General features: G+C 39.8%; 1 protein-coding gene and 1 long non-coding RNA gene across 4 annotated transcripts in view; both read left to right on the top strand.

The window, feature by feature from the left end:
- The window catches only part of TAB2 (TGF-beta activated kinase 1 (MAP3K7) binding protein 2), a 66,880-nt gene extending 58,277 nt beyond the window's left edge, over positions 1–8,603 (top strand). For all 3 annotated transcript variants that reach the window (XM_072856144.1, XM_072856143.1, XM_072856142.1), the window contains 4 exons: positions 3,854–4,014; positions 4,677–4,770; positions 6,106–6,186; positions 8,403–8,603. In XM_072856144.1, coding sequence (XP_072712245.1) covers positions 3,854–4,014; positions 4,677–4,770; positions 6,106–6,186; positions 8,403–8,548 — 482 coding nt within the window. In that variant the 3' untranslated portion in view covers positions 8,549–8,603. The remainder of the gene's footprint in view (positions 1–3,853; positions 4,015–4,676; positions 4,771–6,105; positions 6,187–8,402) is intronic.
- A 6,713-nt stretch (positions 8,604–15,316) lies between these two features.
- Positions 15,317–22,318, top strand: LOC140650073 (uncharacterized). Its single transcript, XR_012041845.1, has 3 exons — positions 15,317–15,536; positions 15,730–16,230; positions 21,485–22,318. It is a non-coding gene; the product is annotated as an uncharacterized lncRNA (long non-coding RNA).
- Positions 22,319–23,724: the final 1,406 nt, after the last annotated feature.

Genomic DNA, 23,724 nt, shown 5'->3' with positions numbered 1-23,724 from the left:
TTCTTGCCACTGTGTTTTTAATGTAAATATGTTAATTGATAAACTAGTTTAGTAACTTGACATTTTGCACAGGTCTTGCTTTGGTTTCTTGGAGCTTTTTAAAATTTTCAAAAAGGAAAAAGCTGCAGGAAACAAATTTTTTACAATCCTAACCAGTCCTTGTAGATGTTTAAAAAACAAAAAAACTTGAATGAGACACAGCTGTGCCCCATGCTCCAAGGGGCCTAAGCCCATTACATCATGTGATTCAATAAAAAAATACAGCCTTATATTTGGCTCTGTATGTAAGACCCCGCTCTTGAGTGACGCTCTTTTTAAAAAATTAAATGGAAAGAGTATTGTAAAGGGAGAACAAAAAAAAAAAATCAATGTGAACTGTTGAAATTGCATATTAAGTGACTGAATTTTGTGCAGCTTCAAATACAGATTTCAAATACAGAATTCCCCTTTCTTCCATATTTGGCAAACTAAGAAATTTCAGAAATTCATAGGTCGGTAGAATAGGGTGAAATCATTGTGTTCCTAGATTAGCTTTTTTCTTAGAAACACGTGTAATAACAAAAGACACTCTAAAGCAGTAATTGTTTAAAATTCAGATTCACAGAGGGTTTGAGAAAACAACTATGTGTACATTTTCAAACTTATGAGTATATTCAGTATCTGTTTGAGTAGGTCTCTAGGAAAGGAAAAGTGAACTTTTGTCCTCCAGACTTTCATGCTCCCTGTAATTATGATTTACAGCCTTTTTGTGGAAAATGTGCACTTCGAATGTCAAAGGAAACAGTGGCATCTGCCAGAGCATTGAAGTGTACTGTTCTTGCCAATCTGCTGAATGTGAATGTGCAGAAGCTGAAAAAGCTTTGCACATAATTAAAAAGTTGAACATGAAATCTATTCTGGTTGTGGTACAATAATGATGAGTCAAGGAGGCAATCTCCGTACTTCTTTTGCTAGGATGATTACAGTAAACAGCTTCTTTTTAAGGATGTCTGAATAAACAAGTGCAAGCCTGAGGCTTTCTGGCTTGTACTCCAGGTTAGTCTATGTAGAGTAAACTTGGGTGTGCCTGTGCTGCTTGCATAGGTGGAATCCCCTTCCTGCAAGAAGCACAGGATTATCAAAAAGACCATTAAATGTCTCCTCGCAGACAGTGTAAACTAGATCTAGTAGCTGAATTGCATTAGATTCACAGATGCACTGCAGTTTTTTAACGTTTTCAGTTGCTCTGATCAACACTAGAGGGAGCTGAATACTTAAATTGCTGTTTTCCATTAATAAATACTGCAGTGGGATATGGGGAGATTTTGTCTTCCCCACCCCGTTTTTTCCTACAGCTGCCAAATTGGTATTTAAGCAAAATTACCAAATTCTATGTGAAGACTACCACTTAAACCAATGTCTTGCCAGTCCCTTATCCAAGTTATTTTTAATATTAGAAGTTTAGTGTAGCAATATCAAGTGATTCTTCTACTTTAATCATAATGGTAATTTTGTAATGAGTGTGTTTAAAATCTGTTGGGATTTGAAATTGTAAAATGGTAAAGTAGTCACAAAGCTGCTAGGAGAATAAATTGGATCATGTCTGGAAAGTGATGTGAAAATGAAGAGCGTGTAATAGTGCTGTGGGCATCCATCAGTGCCTCCCGCTCCCTGTGCGGTTCCATAATGACAGCTTCCATAATAACCACAGAAGTGGGAGAACATTGAAATGAGAAGTTGTGGGTTTCTTCCCTTTACAAGAATAGCTTTAAAAAGGGGGGGGGGGGGGGACGATGACGACGACAAAGTCCTCCAGAGATGCAGTCTTGCTCATAGTCTTACTCTTGAGGCCATGCCATGTGTCCTGGAGATACTCTGGTAGCACTCTTCCTCGCTTACCACGTCCAGCATACTGGCTGCTCACCAGCAGCCTGCATCCATAGTTTGACAGGTCTGAAGAGTTCTGAGTCTGATTGGTAGAGCATAGCTGTGCTGCTGCAGGTCAAGTACCAACAACCTGGGCTTCAAGGAGTTGCCTCAGCAGTAATACCAAGGCAATGAAAATAGATGAGACTATCTAAAAGTTGAAATAAAGTGTAGAAGGAAAAAGGGCTTGTACTCTCCCTGCAAGAGTAAAGGCAAAGTAGTCTTTGATTTCCTTTCTTTATAGTGGCAACTACATTTGTAACTCGAGTTCATAAATGGGAAGAAGTTCCTTCAGCTCTTTCTAAAAGGCTTTTCAAGAGGGGAGGCTGTCTTTTGAGACTACTTACCTGATGATTCCGAGTCTTCAACAAAAATCTTTATCTTGGGATTTCAGTTACCATGTTTTTATATTACATATGAGCACAGCTGCAACCTTAACTATGGTGTGACTAGTGGCTATCCCAAATAAAGGTGCCTATTTATGCAAACATCTCTAAATTGAACAAAACCAAGCAGAAGCTCAAGCAGCTTTGTCATTTCAGTATCTTTTGAACACATGTGACTCAAAAGCCTAGGCTGAATCTCAGTAAGGTCTTGCAGTTCTGTAATACTGTACAAAAATAGTTAGGTATGGTTTCTCCTTTTGAAGAACCTCTGGAAGACAAAATATGATGTGTGAATGAATGAACAGGCAGGAATTGCAGCAGAGGGCAGTTCTGCTTGCCGAAGGTGTGGAACGTTGCATCTTTTTGATGTGCTATTTTGTCCTCTGCTAATACTCAGGAAACCTAACGAACCAAATTTGAGTGCTTCTAATTTTTTGGTACCTGAAGAAATCATGGTAATGAAACATCACGTTCCAGCCAGAGTTTTGCTTAAATGCTTTGTGAGGCAAATTCAACCTTTTTCAAATACCTTGTTATTGCTACTTTTTTATAATTTCCACAGTACTATAAAGGTATCCATAGGCTGTGAAACTGATCCCGGTTTATATGAGTTAGTATTTTAATGGATGAATGAATGGCTGTGCAGAAGTCGAAATGATTGTTGGGTTTATTTAATGACTACTTTTTCATTTTTATAGAAGGTGATTATTGCTTTGAGCAGTGTTATCTGCTCATGTGGTGATATTTAATAGTATACCTACCTTTAATGAAATAAACTCCTTAAATTGTATGAATTTGATTGCGTCTTCTGCCACTTATGTTCTTTATAGCTTTAAAAAGCTGTGGTTTAAATGCTAACTTCATAGTTTCTAAATTAGGTCTCCTCATGCCCTTTTCCTTACAAATAGTAAGCAGTGTTAGAAATTAGAAGCTGAGCTAATGGTTCTGCACCATACTTTAGGGATAAAATGGCATACGATTCAGCCTCTGTGGTAAATGTAACTGATGTTTGCCAGCAGTATTGCTTGTAGTACTTTCTGGTTTAGTTTCATTTGGTGTCTCCTGCTATGGCAAGAACACTGGATTATGTTCCAATCCAAATAGCAATAAAAATCAAAATCCTGATGTTTATCTAGCATATATAGTGCTCTGTATTGCAGCTGTCTTTCTGAAATCCTCTTCATACTACCTGTTTTACAATGGTTGGGCTGAATACAATGCAAGGAAATGTTCATTGTTGGTTTCTGGTAGTCATTCTTGTAGATTGGTTGGGTTCTTGAAAAAGATTTTTACAGATTACAGCTAAATTTTGCATGGTCATCTGTTACATTGTATGACTTTCTCATTGTATTTGCTCGTTGTCTGTAATTGATTTGTGCTGTTTTCAAAAATACAACACTTCCTGTTTTACAGCAGAGGTTTTCTTGTGAGGAGAATGGAAAAGCAATCTGTAGCAATGTTTTTGCCTGTATTTTCCCAAAAGAATACTAACTTTCATCTTTATCTGATGTTGCCATGTGAAGGATAATAAAGTAGATAAAATGGGACTTTATGTATTGCAGCTTTACTGGTACACCAGAAGGCCAGGATGGAGCGACTTCAACGAGAACTTGAGATTCAAAAGAAAAAGTTGGATAAACTAAAATCAGAGGTCAATGAAATGGAGAATAATCTAACACGAAGGCGCCTGAAAAGATCGAATTCTGTTTCCCAAATTCCATCAGTAAGTTGAAACATCTGTAGGCTATAAACCTAAACCACAAGTGTGGTCTGTCACAATAAATTAAAGGAACAGTTGCTCATATATTGATGATATACTAGTGACAGGCAGTATAGCTAGAATTCAACTGGTAAACAGTGTAGTTTAGAGTAAAGGCTAAATATGCGTTATTTAACCACAACCTTTCAGTTCACTAATTGCTTTGTGAAGTGTTGCTTTTAAAGGCAGTCACAAAAGGTTTGACCTGGTAGTCCTTCCAGATGTTCTTAAAGGCATGATCACCTAACGTTTCAGACTACAACTTAATACTCATACTGCCTTCCACACAAAGTATTTTTTTGGTCTTCATGCATATACCAATCTCAGAGAAACTGATTGATGCACCAGTTTTCAGTGCCAGAAGATCAGCCATTGATCTGGTGGACCATTGGCTGTGTCCTGACCACAATCTGGAGTTGCTCGGTCAGCTCTGAAGTCTGATAAGAGAGAATAATTCAGTAGGTCTGAAACCTTTTTGTAAGATTATGCTTGAATTAAAAGAAAGGTCATTATAAGGGAAGATTCTTCTATCTTCACTTCTGAAATAACTAAATGCCGTCTACCTATGCGTGAATGATAACTGATAATGGGAAAATTTAGTCTAACAGGCAGATTTATTTTTTCAGCTGGAAGAAATGCAACAGTTAAGAAGTTGTAACAGACAGCTGCAGATAGACATAGATTGCCTAACCAAAGAGATTGATCTTTTTCAAGCAAGAGGTACAGTATGTCTTAGTACATCAGCAACTGTAAATGTTGAATTTTTTTTCCTTTCTTCTTTCACTGTCTGCATGTATCAAAAGCATGTGTGAAATGATGGGAATACACACTATTTGCAAAATCGTCATGTTAGTTTGAGTGAAACCGTGGAAGTAATTGTCTTCGAAGCCTGTTGGCTTTATGATTTTCGTAATCCCACAGTCATTCCTATCTCATACTTGCCTCAGAAGAGAGAAACTTGTGATGTCATTTATTTAATAAATGCTGGGGGAGGAAATGTGGTTATCTGAGTATCAAAGAAGAGGGAGAAGAAGTTTTCTAAATGATACAGCCATACATATGCGTCCATCTCTCTGTCTTCCTCTTCTTCTGTCTTGTATTCAGCCCCTCAAGTTAGCAAATATAAAGTACAGTTGTAACTTCCAGTGTGCTCTCCTCCTTCCACTTTCCTTGTCTGCAGAGACACAGCCTTCACAGCCTTTGGTCATGAGGGTGAAATTGAGACAACTCAGCCAATTCAAGAGCTGCCAACAAGAGGTCCCTCTCTCTTCCTGCTTCCCTCTCTTGCCACTTACTGTGCTTTGGCTCTGTATTAGCTTTTTAGACCCTTTGCAGAGCTGATTCAGCTCACTAGCCAAGCAAAAAATGTTGCATTGCTGGAAAAGCTTGCTACAGCTGATGTGAGGGAGAGGCATGGGAAGGGAGAACTGAGATAGTGAGAGGGAAGGCACTAACGTTTTCTACTTTCAGCAGCAGTGAACTGTCAGATCAGGTCAGTTATGAGCCATGGAAGTTCTCCTTCAGACAATGTACCTGCAGATAAGGAGAAGGTAGACAGGGGTACTGAGTGTGGTGCTGCACTAAAAAATTGACCTTAAATAGAATATTAGAGTTGCCTGTGACTTTTATATCTGTTTGTTACAGTAAATTGGAGTTAGGAGTTCCTCTGCGTATTGAATCTAAGCATATATAATATACTGCATAATAGATAGCACATCTCTTTCAGTATAGTTACGATTTAGAAAAAGTCTCAGGTAAAATTTACTAATAAAATGCTGTTAAATATTTAAGAGTGGCAGAAAAATATATTTAAGGAGTTTGGTCTGCTGGATTCTGTTTCTGACTTTATATTGCATATTTTGGGCAATAAGTTTCTTCAGGTGTATTGTTGACATCACTAATATCTCACTTGGGTCTGTATTGACACCTTGATATAAAAGGTGATAAATGAATAATAGTACTGTTTCAGAATTACTGCCAAAAAAACCTGATATGCTTTCCTACCCAAGTTTATTTTTAAAACTGCTGCACTTTCTTTTTTTATTTTATTTTTAGGACCACATTTTAATCCCAGTGCTATTCATAATTTTTACGATAATATTGGATTTCTTGGTCCGGTGCCACCAAAACCCAAAGGTACTGTACTGGTAAAATTTGGATTTAATACTAATATCTGGCTTGCATCTAATATCAAGTTATATTCTATGAATCTAGTTTAAATGTTGATTATGAAATAGATTACTTCAAAAGCATACAAACCTTGCATTTTATTGGCAGTAAATATGCTTGTGTCTGCTCTTGTTTCCTCTCTATTCATACATTCAGGAAAGGGAAGTATATTAAATGGGGAATGTTTAAAGATGGATAATATGCTGGGAGGTAGTTTAAGTAAATGGAAGCATCCTTTTTTTTTTTTTAAATTGGCATGAGATACATTGTTTAGGCATGAGTGAAATCTGCTTAGATGACTTTATCATTGTCTTTGGTGAAGAGTGGATTTATTTACATGTTACAATAACTCGGTTTAGTTACCCTGACTGTACTTCCTGGCTACTGTAGAATTTGTATTAACAATTTACATAAAAGCCTCTTCTGACTATTGTTAAATATAGTTTGATAGTTGAAGAGGAAAGGAATGCTGCCCAATAGGGCAATGTATTGCTGAATTTATTAATCTTGAACATTCTGCTTGTCATTAAGTTTTGCACATTACTTATTTTTTTGCCCTAATGGGATGTCAAACAAAACAGAATAATTACCTCTTGTGTTACATAAAGCAGAGAATGAAATTAACTTGTTTGCAACAGCATCATACTATGACTTATAGGCAGACCACCAAATGAAATAGATAATCCACTAATGTTTCTGTGCAGTCTTTCTGTCCAGGAAGTTCTCCACATAATACATATATGTGTGTGTGATTGGTCCCTGTAGTGTGCAGTAACTTGTTAACAGAATCTCATCCTACGGATTTCTGACCATTCTGTATTTCAAAATGGTCTAGATAAATTGGAGATTTTTTTTGTGCTCCAGACTGTTTGTAACTCCTCCAAACTGATACTGTTCTTCATGCTTTAGAAGGCTTTTTTATCCTTCATTATCCAAGCTGTTAGTGAAAATACTGAGTAAGGTTAAAGCCATATACAATCCTATTAGGCACATTTTACAGCTGAACCATGAATAATTTATCAGAAGTTCTGTCAATTACATAGTTCCCTTTACAGTAAATAAAAACTAATCTATCAAAGAAGAAAATAAAAATTAATTTTCTGTGACTAGTTGTTAACATTTGCATTGAATCATCTTCTATGAACTCACAAATTTAAGAGTTTAATGATTTGGTACAACCTATCTTGAAAATGCCAAGATAACCCGACTGGTTTATAAATCTCTGAAGTCCCTCTTATCCTTTCTCTTTCTTACTTTTTAAAAAAGAAAGAATCGCTATTGTATCTTAGTCCTTAACTAACTTTAATTTTCAGTTCATTTTATTTTAACTTTCAATTTAACTGTGGTGTAGGCTGTGACTTTAAACCAGAATTACCACTGTTCACAAAAGAATGAAAAATTCTTTTTGCAGTTGTGGTCAGTAGCATTGTACTTGTGAAGCTGTTGCTGTCATTTTGCAGCAGTTGCAATTGGCGAGTTTCTGGTGAGGTGTTCTCCAGTTGAAATAATTGGCTAAGAGACTTTACTGCAGTTGCCTAAACCTGGAACCCTTAACTTGAGAAGTCACTCTTCTCTCTTTTCATCTTTTTCATCTCTTTTCTCTTTTTTAAAATGGTTGGAGGTTGTTGTCTAACCCGTCATGCAAAAAGATGCACTTGTGTGCTTGGGAGGATTACTCTATAGCATGACGGAGCTAGGCATTGATTTTTTTTTAGTGTATCTGACTTCTTATCTGATTTGAGGAAGAACTGCTGATGCTCATTCTAGGGTCAAAATGTTAAATATGTCAAAAAGTTACAGAGCACGTATTTCTTGTCCTAATGAATTTTAGACTGCTCCATAGACCTCAGACTTCTAAATCTTGTGCATGTTTCCTGTGCTGATTAATTTCTAAATTTTATCTCCTTTTCATGCAACCCCTTTGAACTGAGACCAAAAGGGAAGAAAGCAGAGTGAGGGGATGGGAAACTTGCTTTTTATAGTTTCACCTTGTGCCATTTGGCTGACTTACAATCAAGCTGTAGTTAAGGGGGTGGTAAAAAGCTGCCTCTGTCACTTGTAATAACTGTGCTGTTCTCAGAGGAACAAGATAGTTCTCAGTTACTGAAAAAAAAATCATCTCAAAATTCTTTCCATGCTGTTCTTGGTTAGTAACTGCTTATCTTATCTCTTTCATGTCACAGATCAGAGGTCCATTGTGAAAACACCAAAGACTGTTCCAGACACAGATGAAGATGAGGGAGCTCAGTGGAGTTGTACTGCCTGTACTTTTTTAAATCATCCGGCCTTAAATCGCTGTGAACAGTGTGAAATGCCCAGGCATTTCTGAGCCAACAGGCCTGTTAACCTTTTGTAAAACCACAGCAAGCGTACAAGGAACTATCCAGTCATTGGGGGGCAAAAAAAGCATTTATGCGTAGGATTTTGTAAAATTGAAGGTGTGACGAGATGATATTTTGCTAATGTTAAATGTCAGCCCACAGAGCTAGTAATACCTCAGTGTTGTGTCACAGGCAGTTGAAATTCATCGGCTGAAAGGTAATCTGCTGAAAGACTCAGTTGCCAGCTGCCTAAACCATGTACAGTATTACCAGTATCCCAGTAACACACACCATGTTCAGTGCTTGGGTGTTGCCCGTCCTCTTCTCTGCCCCAATGTCACTACTGAATTTTGACAGGGGAAAGGAATAGAGTGCTAGCGTTTTTGTTTTCAGAGTTTTCAGTGAAACACTACATGCACAGAGGAGATCTAAAAGGAACAAGGTTTAACTATTTAAACTGTTTGCTGCCACATAGTGCCTTTCGATAAAGGGAAGAACTTCACAAATCAGTGGTACTCTTTGCCTTGTCTTCCCTGGAAACATCTCTGTGAAGCCAGAAATCAGTACAATCACATCTAAAGATGGAAAGGAAAAACTGCATGCGTTGTCTGTACAATACACACAGTGAAATACCCCAAAGCTTTTCCTACTGTACATAGCTCTAGAGCCTGCTTTAAGTGATTTCTTTTCTCACCTTTATTATTTTCTTGTACTTCTGTATGTATAGTGTAATAGTCTTTTTGTTAACTTTTTTCCCTTTAAGTGATTAAGCACGATCATGTCCCTTTTTTTAAGCTTTTATCTGAGAGAAGCAATGCCTTAAAATAAGAGCATTAATAAGAAACTATGCACAAAATAGCTTTCCTCTGCTCATTCTGTACATTGCTCTTGTAAATGCTGATGATCTGTGAAGACCTGCAGATGCAGCGTGGTAAAAATGCAGGAAAAGTTGGAAGAGTTATGCATATAGTTCACTCTGTACACTGAGTTTTACGGTGGGTGACACAAAGTAGTGTTTTGTCTGGCGTGAGGAAACTTTATACTAAGAAACTTTCAACCCACCAACAGATCAGCATCCGATTTAAGCTTGCTTCATCTGCTGGGTATCTTGCAGACTCCTGAAGAGAGATTCATTGGGGAAGTACATACAGTGCCAAAATCAACAGCAGCAGCATCGTACAGCTTCGTTCAAGGACTTTAAATGCTTTCCTGTTTTGGCAGCCAGTTTCTAAACCTGACTTTGTGGTGAAGTCTCATATTTATAGAAAACAAGGATAGCAATATTTAGGACAACTGAAATAAAGGCTGGAAAAGAGAAATCAAACAGACTTGAACACTGAAGCAACCTCAAGCATCTCTTTATTTTGATGATCTACTTTTTTAAGGAAAATATTCACATGATCGGGGATGTATGTAACCAAGATCAAGAAAATGGAATTCCAGTACAGTATGCATGAAAGACGGCACGCAAAGAATTATGTAGCAGCACTTAGTGTGAGGCTGGAGGGAGTGCTAACAATGTAGCAAGAGACAAAGTAGACTGTCACCCACTGTAAACATTTGCCAGTGGACACTTTTATTAGGAGTTTTACAAGTGATCTATGTGAATGCACAGAAGCCTTTGTTTTGAAGGCTTTGCATTTTTTTTTATGTGGGAAGAAAATGCCAATCCCAGGTAATTAGGCAGTAGACCCAAAGCACTTGCATTGGATGCATTTTGTTTATAAAATGAGGCCTTGTTTTTCAGCTTCATCTGCAGTTCTATGTGAAGATTGACAAATCAGTTTTTACCTGTTTATTAATAAAACCTAATTTGGATATCTTGAGTTGATGGTTTTGTGATTTAGCTGGGTAAACTGCCTTTGTAACAGATAAGTTATTTATAAAAATTAAAAAAAAATTATATTCTAATGTTTGGTTTTGTGATTTGTTTGCTTTTTCCATCCTGTGGAGCAACAGAATATGCAACGGAACAATAAGCATTAACAGTAGTAAAAGTAGGCTGATTTCTTTAAGATTTTATTGAAGCCTTTGTTTTGTTGAATCTTGTGGCTTTCCTCCCATGCATTATTCTGTTTAATTCTAATGCAGTAAGTGTAAGGAATGTATTCCATAAAGTTGCGCTGACAAGATTGTGTCCTGACCAGAGAACCATGCACTTATTCATAAAGTAATAAGCTCGACACAGGCCCTTTTTACTTCATGCTTTAAGGGTTTATGATTTTTTAAATTTTTCTAATTCAAAATGGGCAACCACTTTGTCCAAGGTAATAGATTATATACTTTGTGTACTCTTAATATAAGCACAGTTTAAGGATTAATGTGGTTAAACTGTATTTTGGTGCTATGTATATTACAGTGCTATGAGATGTGGAGTGTTTCTGGATATGTCTTTCCCACTTGGACCCTGTCTAGACAGACATGTGGTATGTGGAGTTGGGCTTTCCTGAGACACGGTGATGCAGTGTCAAAGCCCTTCAGGAGGCATCTATAAACAGATTGACTACAGATCCAGCAAAAAACATTCCTTAACACAGATTGATCAACTGGAGTACCTTCATCTGTTGTATGAAAAATGGTGTTTGGAGTGAGGAGGGCAGCTGTAGTTGAAAAGCAAACAACAAACTCCAGCTGTGGGGTGGAAAAAGTATGTTTGGGGAAATAGGTAACATGGAATTCTGCTCATCCTACCAAATGCATAATTGATCTTTTCCCTGCATTTAGCTGAGTGTTTGCTTTCTGAAGAAAAAAAAAAAAAGAGTATTTGCCTCCTACCTCCAGCTAGCTGTGCAGAGCCATCAACATGTTAACATGAGGTGTATCAGGCAGTGTTTTCAGTAACTGATCCTGGAATAGTGGAAGAAGAGAAACAACATCTCCAGTGTTGTCTGTTCCACAGACTTGTACCTTCACCTTCGGGGGTTTTATGTTCTTCCTGTATTTCAGGTCATGTATATCATTAGCTCTTCCTTCAAGCTGATACCAGTATGCTGGTATATCACCATTGTATGTTTTTAAAGGGTAGGTTTTTAAGGGTTTGAATTTTGAAGGATGAAATAGCACTAGATTTCACTGCTGATTTTTTTTTCTTTTTCCTCATAGAAGATAAATATAAAAATGAAACATTTGCAGTGAGGTTAAACTTTGTATTGTGAACATCAGTAGTTTATCTTGGATGCTGATTTATGACTTTACATTGCTGTACTTGTTTTTGTTAGGGATCTCTATAATTGTAAAAAAACCAAACAAACAAACAAAACAAAACCCCAAACAACCAAAGAGATTATTTCACTCTTTAGGAGGAAGGGAGAAGTACACTTCTTGGGTTTTAGAGATGCTCCTGTTTGTTTTTCATGAATATGTGAAATACTAGTCACTTCGTCAAGCTTCAGAATTGGGATAACTTTAGAAATGCAGGTAGCGAAACTGAGACAAAGAGCTGCTGACCAGGCTGCTGTGTCACGTCAGCTCTGTGGAACTGACTTCAGTTCACATTGCTGGCTGTCTAGATAAATTAGAAAAACATTTATCTTCTGCAGTCTCCAATCAGTAGAGCTATTCTGTTGCCCAGGAGTATGGTTATATGTGGCACCCCTGAAATTCAGATTAATTGTGAGATTTGATGTCTTCAGTCTCAAGCTAATGATAGATCGGTTTTAAAACTGCATGGTTGGTATTTGTGCCTGTCCATTTTATTTGTGTGAGCTTAATCAATTTTGTAGATGCCCAGGGAGAATATATTTTTCATTAAGAGAAGTATCCTTATCAGTACTTCATTTCTTCAATCAAATTCCTCTACCTTGAATGTACATTGGAGCCTGGACACAAATTAAAGGAGATTTGATTAAAGATATTGAACAACCATTTAAAAAAAAAAGCCAAGTATTGAAATCTCCGGAGTTTTTACCCTTTTCAATACTACTTCTTTGGTATTCTAAAATGGGAGTATTGCTATAAAACAGTGGCAGAAACTTTTCAATACAGTTAATTAACAGCATCTATAGTGTAGCTTGTGAATCCATGGCAACTCTTACTAATACTTAGTTCTAACTTTAAATAGCAAGGAAATGCTTAGACATATTTTATTTTATTTCTCTCTTATTTGTTAAAAAATCCTTATAATTTATACAAATTACCTTTAAAATTTTGATTCCTTTCATTGGTACAGAGTAGAATGATTACAGTACTTTCCTTTTTCAATTCTGACTGCTTGAATAGCTCTTTTATTGCTAAGTTTGAGGAACAGTCTTTGTTTTTATGTAGTCCGAAATGCCTTGTGAGGCTCATATTTTGTGTAAACTAAAAAATTACCGGAGAGTAAGAGAACAGGAGGAGTTAGTATGAAATGTTTGCAGGCTTCAGACTCCATGACGAGCTTAAGTGCTATAGGAACACTTGGGAATGATGATGAACATTGAGAATGATGTGATCAGACTAAATTTTGACTTTCTTTTTGTTACAATTCTCAATGTTTTTTGTTTTTCTCTGAGCAGTTCCGTATCAGTGATACACTTGCCTCTACAGTACAGCTTCTCAAATAGTGCCACCTTCAGAGGCAGCACTGGTAGAGCTCACAGAAGTGCTTGCTTCAGTCAGACTTTAGGCGTGTTAATTCCCAGCAGTGTAAGTGGATATAATTATGTTTTCATCAAATATGCAGATATTTTTAATATTTAACCAACATGTAACAGTCTCTGGCCAGTGCAATGCTGCTGCAGGCATGAGTTTAGCTATTTTTCCCAGTGTCCCATTCTTTTCATTGATCTAAGTTTTAGATATCTATGTGTAGTTACAGAGGACTTTGAGCCAAAATGGTTGATTATCTACACGGGTTCAAACTGCCTATTATTTGCAAGTTTACTTAAAATAATAAAACACAATCGTATTGTATGTGAGTGCAGATTTTGGAGGAGAATAGTAGTATATCAATTTGGCTGCTACTCAAATGAGCAATTTGAGATGCTTGTATAAACCTAATTCAGTTTTTTTATGGATGTGCATTGTGTTATGGCTTTAAATTCTGTGACTGCATGCTATTTTTCCACACCATTTGTAGGAGCACAGTACTAACACAATTTTGATGTAGTTAATTTGGTAACAAATGAATGGAGGAAATGTATATTAAACATTTTTAATGTGGCTTTGTCTTGATGGATACTGGCAGACCACGTCCAGCCTGTGACTGATAAGTTTTGCCTAAATTCAAGTTCCTATTGCAAGTGATTGAGATCCAGGGCTAAGAAATATGGTGATGGAGACATAGAGGAAATGGACGAAGGAGTGCTCTGTCCTTTGTTCTTCATATGCAGAAGCAAGTGGTGTTGCTTTTCTTGCACCCCACTGTAACGTGCAAACTAAAACGTGGCAAACATAAGGCTTCGAAGCTGAAAAGGCTGTAAATGTTAGTCAGGAACTTGGAACGTAGCATCCATAGCATGCCTGGCCGTGAAGACTCGGCGCGTGCTTGGTCTGTGGTATTTTAGAAGTCTGTTGGTACAATTAAATGTTTATCACATCATGTAGCCAGTCACCAGGGGGGATTCCGTGTTTTTGTGGTGGTTGAGTTGGTTGATGTGTTATGGTCCTGGGCACGATGACCAAATGTGCTTCTATCCTATTATTTCTTTGCAGAGTTGTACAATACAGTGCTAAGTAAGGTCAGCAGAACAACAGTAAGGTTAGGGAAGAGCAGCATCAGAGTATTCAGTTTACATGCATTTTGACAGGAAAGGATGGCTGACTTGTCAGGCTCGCTTCAGAGGCAGTGGGAGGTGCAGTCTGTGTAGGAGGTACCCAAAACCAGTTCAACACAAAACTCATTTCCCGTTACAGGAGAGAATTGATTTTTGAGTGCATACAGTTATTTTAGTTCAAGATGTGAATCAGCATCTAGATCTCACTGGAACATCAGTCACCCCATGGCAACCATGCTTTTCTCTTGGTTTTTAAAACACTTTTATTAGTTCTAGTACTGCCCCAGAAGGTGGTAGGCTGCTATGTGGTGATTTCAACTCAATATCTTTTAATTTCACATGTGAAAGCCATCTTGTGAGACTTTTAAGACAAAAAGCTGTCTTAGGAGACTTTAAGACAAAATGCATTAGTAATGCTTCAGAGCAGGGATTGCATCACCCCCCAGCTGGAAGTCTCGTTACTAGTTTACAGGGTCGTACTCCGTGATGCTCCTGTTCTCTGTGGAGTTATGAATGAGCCATTAATCCTGTGTTTTGGCATGAGAAGGGCACACCCTCCCTAGGGGTGACAGGGAATGGCTAATCTCAGCATTGCCCACCGTTTGGTCACAGCTGCCACTGTCTAACTAGTGTGGAAGGGCTTCTAATTCTGAGGCCAAAAGGAAGATGTTATCAAGTGTTGATAAAATTAATTTTTTTCTGAATTTTGATTGTATGACTAGCCGTGTCTCAGAAAGGTGACACAGCTAATTTCACAGTGCAATTGGATTCTGCTGTTACTACCATAACCTTTTTTCTTTTTATCTTTTTTAAGAGCAAAAGCATTTAACTGCAAATTTATAAAAGACCAACAAGTAAAACACCAGTGAAGAAGTTATGGACAAAGGCCTGAGGTAGGTGGCATAAACTGGATTGCTCAGAGGCTTATTTTGTCTGTCCTTAGTCATCTGTCAGCAGCTCCTGTGTGATTCTCTAAAGCAACAGCCATCGCTCATGTTTGAAAGAGTTGTTTTCTGCGGTCTTCTCCACCCTCAAACCCTGCCGTGTTGTATTTAGCTACATATCAGCTCTGTACCTGCAGTTTCTCTTGCCTGCTTCTGGATATTTTTCATTTGGTGGTTTGAGAGGGTGCCTGCCAGCTGTCAGGACACAGGCACAGTTATTTCTCTCTGCGTATCCTCAAGCAGTGACGCGAGCCAGTGTGCTTCCTGACCTTTTCCAGATGTTGTTTCATCAGCCTCCGATATCGGGGCTGGTGGAGTTTCCCTTCCCTGCCTTTTTAGCCCTTCCCAGTCTGGAGCAGGTAAGCCTGGTGCAGCGTTGTGAGGGGTTATACCATGGTGTGGTCGCAGACGGCTCCAAAACCGTGTATTTTGTCGTTCTCTCTTGACTTTTCTGCTAGCGTGTGAGATGGTGCAGGGCTTGATGTAGTGCACACGAGCTGCTGAGTCAACCCCGAGCTGGCAATGTTTTATTGTTCTCTTAACTCCATATAGAGATGTCTGGTCCCTGAGCGGGCAGGAGAGGAGCTGGTGTTTCCTGCTTTGTTCAGAATCACGTCAAGGCCAGCCTGTGGGAACCTTTGCTTTCAGCTGTGTGCAGCTTTCAGCGCAGATTACCCTGCACTTCGGATGCTGCGTCCTGAGGAGCAGCGTTTCCAGGCCGGGCCACAGCAGCACCCCAGGGGATGTGCGAGCGAAACCCTGCGTGCAGCCTGGGTTGTGGGTCCTTTCGGGTCCCAGCTCTGCATCGGTGCGATGTAACCTGACTTTGTGCAGGGGATATATACATCATAGCGTCGTCTGTGTCCTCAGATCTTCTGATTTGCTCTGGAAGTTTCCCAGTGGATTTAATACACTGTATGACTCGGCAGTTTTTCAACTTAACTGTTTTAAGAAATCAGTTATAATTGAGGCATATTTGTTTCTGATTCCTCTTGCGGTCTTTGCTTTGGAAAGACTGCATGGAAATCTCGAGGGCAATTTTACTAAAAATATGTAAGTGTAAAAGTTACCTGTTAATTAGATGTGTGCAAAAAGGATGAGGGTGTTTTTTGTTTTTACAGGTTCTTGTACATACGATAAAGTCTAGAAAGCATGTGTAACTTTTGTAATACTATTACTAATGACTATGATGCAATTCTGCTTTGAAATGGGACAGAAACTGCATTTTCCAGAACATAAAGACTGCATTTGGAGCTCTGTTGGGTACCACAGATGCAGTATTTTAAGCAGGCCTGAATAAATGAAAGCAAGGATGGCACAGCGTTGGGAATCTGCTGCTGGCCTGTGGGCAAATACGGGCTCCGTCAAGAGGCTCAGGAAATCCTGCCCTCAAGCCAGTGTTGCTGCTGTGCCAGGGATGCGATAGCAGGACCCAAGGCGGTTATTTGTGCCTCTGGCAAGGAGCTTAGAAACAAGGCTGCAAGCAGGTTTCAGATAGCCGTGAGCTCAAGCTTGTATGTGTCGTGTTGCACATCCAGCCTCCGCCTGGCTAGCGGGGAGTTCTATTTTCAGTTTTACGAAGATGTGGGTACACAACCCAGCTACCTGGCCTTGGGCAATTGTACAGCTGTGGTGACCCTGCTCCCCAAAAATGCAGGGAAAGAAGGTGTAAAAGGAAGGCAATAGGAAATTGTGGCATTTTGAATTGCTCTGGAGAAGCTTTCTTTTCTTTTTCCCCCTCAATGCTGCTTTACAGTTGCATGCCTGGAATACTTAGTGTATATCTGCCTAACTCTTGATTGACACATATGCAAGAGAATAAACTTAATTAGTTAAAATCCCCTGTGTTCAGATTGACCAATAATGTCCAAAGTACACCTGGAAAGACTTTAGAGATAATGTTTGTAAGGCAATGCTCTCTGGACTCGAAGAGAAAGCATTTTTCCAATTAATTTCTGTCTAAGGGTTGGCTGTGATACTTATCCAATTGGCAAACCTAGTTTCAGATTTCAGCTTTAAAATATAATTGGCAGCTCAGCAAATTCATAAAATTGATCCCTATTCACACTTATTTTTGGCTTGTGTTAAGAATGTGCCAACCTGGAACTCTAAACTTAACCCCGAGTGACTTTCCCAGGGCTGCTGCCCTGAAAGGGAAGCCTGGCAGCAGCGCCTGGGCCCCAGCCAAGATAAATCCTGAGCTGCTGATGTCAGGGCAGCTGTAGCTTGAACCACAGGTGAGGGGAGAATAAAATGATGGAATAAAGGGTGGATTTTGTAAAATGCCCCCTTTCTGAAACCCGTTATTCAAGTGACCCCACGCTTGGCTCTCCCTGCTCCGCATCTGACACCGTGCAGCAGCTTCTAAGACCGTCTGAGCTTCCTTGCATGCTTTTAGGGCCGCTTAAACACAAAACACATGCTAAAGTTAAGACGCAGCATAAATGCCTAGCAATGCAGCGTGTCTCAGCTCCATGTACAAAGCAGCAGCTAGCAGAAGGCAGCGGAATCAGTTCAGCCGGTGTGAGCAGCTCTGTTCGACGTAGGGATGAAGTGCACGCAACCCCTGCTGATGGGATTGATGCGAGTGGATGGGACTGGCTTGTGGAAGTCAGCCCTGGAGCAGCAACTCCTGTTTCTGGTGCTACCACATTGACACCTTGTGGTGGACTTGGCCATCATGTTTTTTAAAATACACTATTGGTGTATGTCTTACAGATGTCAATTGCTAGGCATTTCCTAGAGGCATTCCACTTGGCTGTTTATACTTTTTCTTTCAACAACTCTACTCCAGCTCCCTTGGACAAATACAAATATTAGAAACCAAAGAGCAAAGTGCAGATGCTGACCTAAAAGACTGTCTCCCAAATACCATCCTTGGTTGCATAAGCAATATCATGAAAGATGAACAGAAGTAACCTCTGGAGAGTATTTTTTCTACTTTTCTACTCACCTAGAACGTAGATTCTCTGTCCCTTTTTTCTGTAATATTACGATATTTTGACTTCAGCTTAAAATGATAAACACTTTTTTTCCCCTCTTCTGCAAGGCTTAAATATGACCTATGTAACTTAAGAAAGATGCTCTAAAGGTTTAAAAATATTCCATCTGCTTCTTTAAATGAAGCCAGGGCTCCAAATCCACCACATGGCATATGTTACATTATGAGCAAAAGGATATTCAGATGCTGAAGTTCTTCTCTGAGAATGTTTCCCTGCTGGAAATAACATTTTTACAAGCTTCTGTATTCCCTTCAGTCTCTTCCTAACAGGACGTCCTGTGGGGAGAACTCGGTATTTCTCATTCCGATGATAGTTTTGAGTAACATTTATAATTGTCTGCCAATGGCTGTGTATTTTTTGGCAATAACAAATGATAGCCAAGTTTGCTTCCCAGCTAAAAATCTCTTTAGCACTGCCTTTGGAGCAGTGGTTGACTGGACTGCAGTGGTTGGCTGGACTGCAGCCTTTGCCAGCCTAGCATGGCATTTATGCCTTCAGTTTCCCTGGAGCTGCAGAGTCTGGTTTTATTTATGAAGTGCATTTTGCCATTTACCATTTCAAGTGGTAAAAGCCATCATGTTCCTCTGCGCTTCGCCTGCTACCCCCTTAGCAAGTGTTGGTTGCTCTTTAGTCCTGTTGTTAGACTGTTCTCATCTATCTGCAGCCCTTCTGGTGACAATGGGAAGAGAACGTTATTCCCGTAGTAAAACCAGGTCTAATCTGGAAACCAAATTGCCAGATGGTGATGGTGTCTTTGTCTTGTCCTCGTGTTCAGGGCTGTAGTTCATTCAGTTACAATAGTTGATACCACTTCTTATTTAGCAGTTTCCTCTGTTGTTTGGAGTCTCTGCAGTATGGATATTAAATTCAGCAAGCTGACGATCGCAGGAGAGAGCTGGACCCTCCTTTGCTCAGTGTTACAAGTATGCGGATGGATGGCAGCCACCCTTTTGAATCTTACTGTGCACGGCAGTACCTTTCCAAGGTTTATCGTAGCTTTCTAACATACAATACTTGCTTCTGCCAGCTCTACGTCTCTTTTTAGTCTTATTTAATACCTCTTTTGTCTTCTATGAGAAAAAATTATTTCCGTTTATCTAGACTGACTGTTTTTATGCCATCCATGTTTTGCTGCCTGCTTCTAGTTTATGGTTTTATTCTGCCATTCAGCATCCATTCAGCGCCCATTTGTCCTCTATATGAAACCAGTGGTGTTAGTAACTCCCTCAAATGTACTATTTTGATGGTGGTAGGTGGAGGATAAATGTTGCTTTTACAGTAGGATTAAAGGTAGTTAAGAGTGCATGGTGGCTGAGTTTCTGCTAGCATCCCATTTGACCCTTAGAGAAGAGAAAGCTGTACGAAGTCAGCGCAAGCTCGTGTGAACATAACTTTGCCTCTGTTTCCTTACCCAAACAACTTTTGCTAGGAAGACTGCTTTAAGGCGGGAGGGGAAACAGCCTGAGCATATCAGGTCTCTGCCAGGCTAAAGCTATCCACGTCAAGGTTTTAACAACCACCACCACCACCAAAAACAAACAATAGAAAAGAAAAGAAGAAAAAAAAGAAAGAAGAAACTCCTCCAAAACCCTTCAGCTGGAGGGCAGGGGTGAAGGGGGAGGTAGGACGCTATCTGGGCTTGAGCAGGAGGAATACCCGGCACAGCACGGGTGAGGTGAGTGCCCAGGGTGGGGAGGGAGCAGGGAAGAGAAGGGAGCACAACACGAGAGTTTGGGGCAGCAGGGGGTGTGTTGGGGGGGGGTGGTTTCTGCAGAGGTGCAAGGAGAGGGGTTGGGACAGGGAAGCGTTTTGTAAGTTGCGACCCACTCTGTGAAGGGCTGTGGAAAGCTCTGGAAATTCTGAGCCCAGCAAGAACAGGAGGGAAAAACTAGGGAAGCTGAGGAAGTTGTGTGACACAGGGGAAAGACAAAGAGGAGGAGCTGGCGGTGCAGTTACGATGAGCAATTCTGATGCCACCATTCATCGGCAGAGGCACGTCGTCTAATTCCCTTACTGCGTTCCGTGGCCTGCCAGCCCTGCATGCGTTGTCCTCACTTTCTGTGTTGCCACCTTGTGTCTGCTGTCCCCACAAATCGCTCTGTTCGCAGCTTTGCTCCATGTGTATGTCCATTTCGATTGTATTTGCCAAGTCAGCACATCAGTACATCTTACTAAAGAGTTCCTCCAAGCCTGCTGCAAGACTTCAAGGCAGTGAGCCCAACTCGGGGTGGAGAAGGGACATGGCTAAAATGCTATAAAAATCCCTTCACTATCGATTGCAAGTCATAGCGCTTTCTTAATAATGCTAATGACAAGTGGTGCTGTAATATTAAACTGTTCTTCTCAAGAGTTCAAAGCATCCCAGTCCCACCAGCACAGGGGAGGTAAATACTACAGTGGCCTTGTATGTATGTGAGTGAATGCAGAGCAGACGTACCCTGAGGCAGAGGGAGCAAAGGGCTTAAGGTGGCAGAGTGAATGAGTTACAGCTCCAGGAGTAAAACTGAGATGTTCTGACTCCTGGCTTGGGGAAAGTCCATGCAAAAGGTGAAAGATAATATCTGAATTGTTATCTTGAAGATACGCCTGTAAAGTATCCACGTCCAACATAGGAGTCTGTCTGTTAAAGACTTTCACCGGAGGCTTTGGGGTTTTTTTGACTTGCAGAGGTGGCCTGTCATACTTTGGTGAAGTACAGGGCTTGCTTGTTCTTCCCTACCAATCCAACATTTTTAAGGAGGAGAGAAGCTGTGAAACCTGTCTTGTCCTATTGAGTTGTTTGTGATTAATTCAAATGTTTGCTTATAAATTGTGCCAGCTCTTATGGGAAGTGAGTTAAAATATTAGCAAAATTTTTCAGAATAATTGGCAAATACAAGTGTTTGATACAGATCAAGATTATTATCTACTTCACAGACCATCTTATTGCATTAATTTTTATGGTATCTAAGCTCACCAAAGTAGTAGACTTGTCATCAATGTTCAGTGAGGAAGCAATTTCTATATTTAAGGAGAGGTGGGAGGAAGGCACTGTGAGCTGCCCAGGACTGCATTGGGTGCAGAGGAGCACCCTCTCTCCCCCTTTTTATACTGAGGAGCTGTTACAGGGGTGACTTCCACCCAAGACTTTTCAGTGCAATATTTGTATCTAGTTTCCCTGGCCCCTCACAAAGGAGGGTGTCTATGGCTTCCTAACTTTTTGGGAAAGGGTGAGAGTAGAGAAGGGAAGAGGATTCTCTTTTATGACTTCTTAAATTATTTTTTAATCTCAAAATGACCTTGGCAACTCTGTAAATCTCCCTTAGGAAAGCAGCCTGTCTCCTGGAGGATTGCTCCCACTACTTCAGTCCTCTTCTAAAAGAGTCTTGACAACCAAAAAGCAAAGAACATCAAGGGCTTTCCAAGCCTGTTGGGATTTATGGATTCATTTTCAACTTGGCAGGAAGAGCTGGACTCGAATGCATCTCCGCAGAGATACCAAATAGCAACAGCCTCCTACCCTGCCTGTGCAAAAGCTGCCTGCTCCTTTCTGTAAGCAGCCCCTTCCCTTACCTCAGGAGCTGACAAAGCCAAAAAGAAATCCTCCTGCCTTGGAAAGTGCAAAAGGCTCTGCAGCAGAGAGTCCCGAGTCCCAGATGCTTGTGCTGTGGTGAAATAACGAAACAGTCTGTGCTTTCTGTGGGCTCGTGGCCAGCGGCAGAGTTCCTCTCAAGCAGGCAGTGACACAGCAGCGCTGCTGAGCTGCCCTTCGAACAAAAGCTCCATGAGAAAAACCCCTCTGGTGAGCAGAAGAGCCAAGAGAAATCAAGTTCTGTTGAGTGCCAAAGTCTGATTTATTTTCTCAGACACTTTCTCATTCTCAGCAGAATGCGCATTCTATGTATTTATTTTGCTGAAAGATTCCCTAGTAAATAAGACAGAAATGAAAGAAAAATAAGTTATTAAACATCAAGACAGGGTTTTGAACAACCACCAAATTCCTGTACATCCTCAAAGGAGAACGAGAAAAGCTTATGCACATGTCTCCAGCAAGCCGAGGGCACTAGGTAAAGGCAGCGTGCCAATTTTCCTATAGATTTTAAATGCTTTCTGTATTGCAATATGTAATGTATGCTCCAGACATAAAAATAAATGTTGACATGTACGGTTATATCCTGCTCTGTTGCTGTGTGTATATTTTCTGAATGCTGTCATTTGGGACTTGCTCTGTTTCAGTATGTGGAAGGTATTTTTCCACTCCACACCGCACTTTCTCTGCGAGTGTGTATGTGTGTACAGCAGGAGTTGGGAAAGCTCTGGTACAGGTTTTTAGGCAAGCCAGTGAGCCTGGCCTTGCATAGGCACGATATAGGCGTTTAATACATGAAATGTTTCAGGTCGCTTCAATGTGTTAAGTGCGGTGTGTGGCACATTTCAGCACAACTAACAATGGCTGTAGAACTCAAGTACTTTTTTCAAAGCATTTCACAGGGCATTTATTCCATAGTTTTGTTTTAATGTCATTTCTAATCTTTATGTAATATGCAGTGGATATATTTATAAGCCATTCTGGTGATCCAGTTATAATAATATATATTATGCCTATAATTAGTGGAAAATTCATCACATATGGAAAAAACTATCATGTTCTGTGAAAATAAATCATACCTCCAAACTCCAAATCAGAATTTCTCAGAGCCAACCACATGGCCATAAGGGATTGAACTGATACGGGATACTTATTTCCCAAAGACTCTTTAACCACCACCACCAAAAAAACCCTGCTGGCAGTTTCCAGAGGGAAACAGGTCCAACTATTACCACTTTCAAAAATGCATCATGTGATAATGTCACTAAAGGTAAATTACTACTCCTTAGTCACCTTTTTTGAAGGCAGGAGAATTCAGAGTTGTCAGTAAAGGCCATGTTTAATTCCTGCCTGGGACCAACATAATCAATTGCACTTCAGAGAAGAACCTAACAGATACTGCGTGTTGGACTTGATGAAGCATCAGTGCTAAGAGGAATGGAAAAAAACCAAAAAACACAAAAAAAGCCCCCGACATTATTCAGAGCATAAAGTGCTCTAGATGACCATTTTATAATGTGTGAAAGCATTTTTAAAACATGTCATATTGACATACTTAAACTTCGGTATAATGCCAAAAACTTTCAGGATCAACCTTAATATTTGAATTATAACCTGAAGAATTCAGTGGAATAATGCAGAGATTAGCAGCTTGACAGCTTACTGAACATCAAACATGTCCCAACAGAACACAGTTTAGATGTTTGTAATCATAAATCAGCTGTATAATTGCATTATGGGACCACATTTGGTAATTAAGGGTTAAGTCAACAATAGTTTTGTTCTTTGATACAACAAACAGAGACACTTTAAAGCTTCCCCCCCTGCCTTGGTATCATCTGTGTTAGTTCAAAAACGAAGAAACAACCCCAAACCCTCAGTCCACATCAGGACTTATATTGAAGATGATGTCCCTCATTTGACTTACATTGTGCATGATCCCTGAGAAATGTACCTGCTGCTATCTTCAAGTCCTCT

The sequence above is a fragment of the Ciconia boyciana genome, chromosome 3 (genome assembly GCF_034638445.1).
Source record: "Ciconia boyciana chromosome 3, ASM3463844v1, whole genome shotgun sequence".
NCBI lineage: Eukaryota > Metazoa > Chordata > Aves > Ciconiiformes > Ciconiidae > Ciconia > Ciconia boyciana.
The sequence above is the reverse complement of the archived record's forward strand: the minus strand, read 5'-3'. Positions and strand labels throughout refer to the sequence as shown.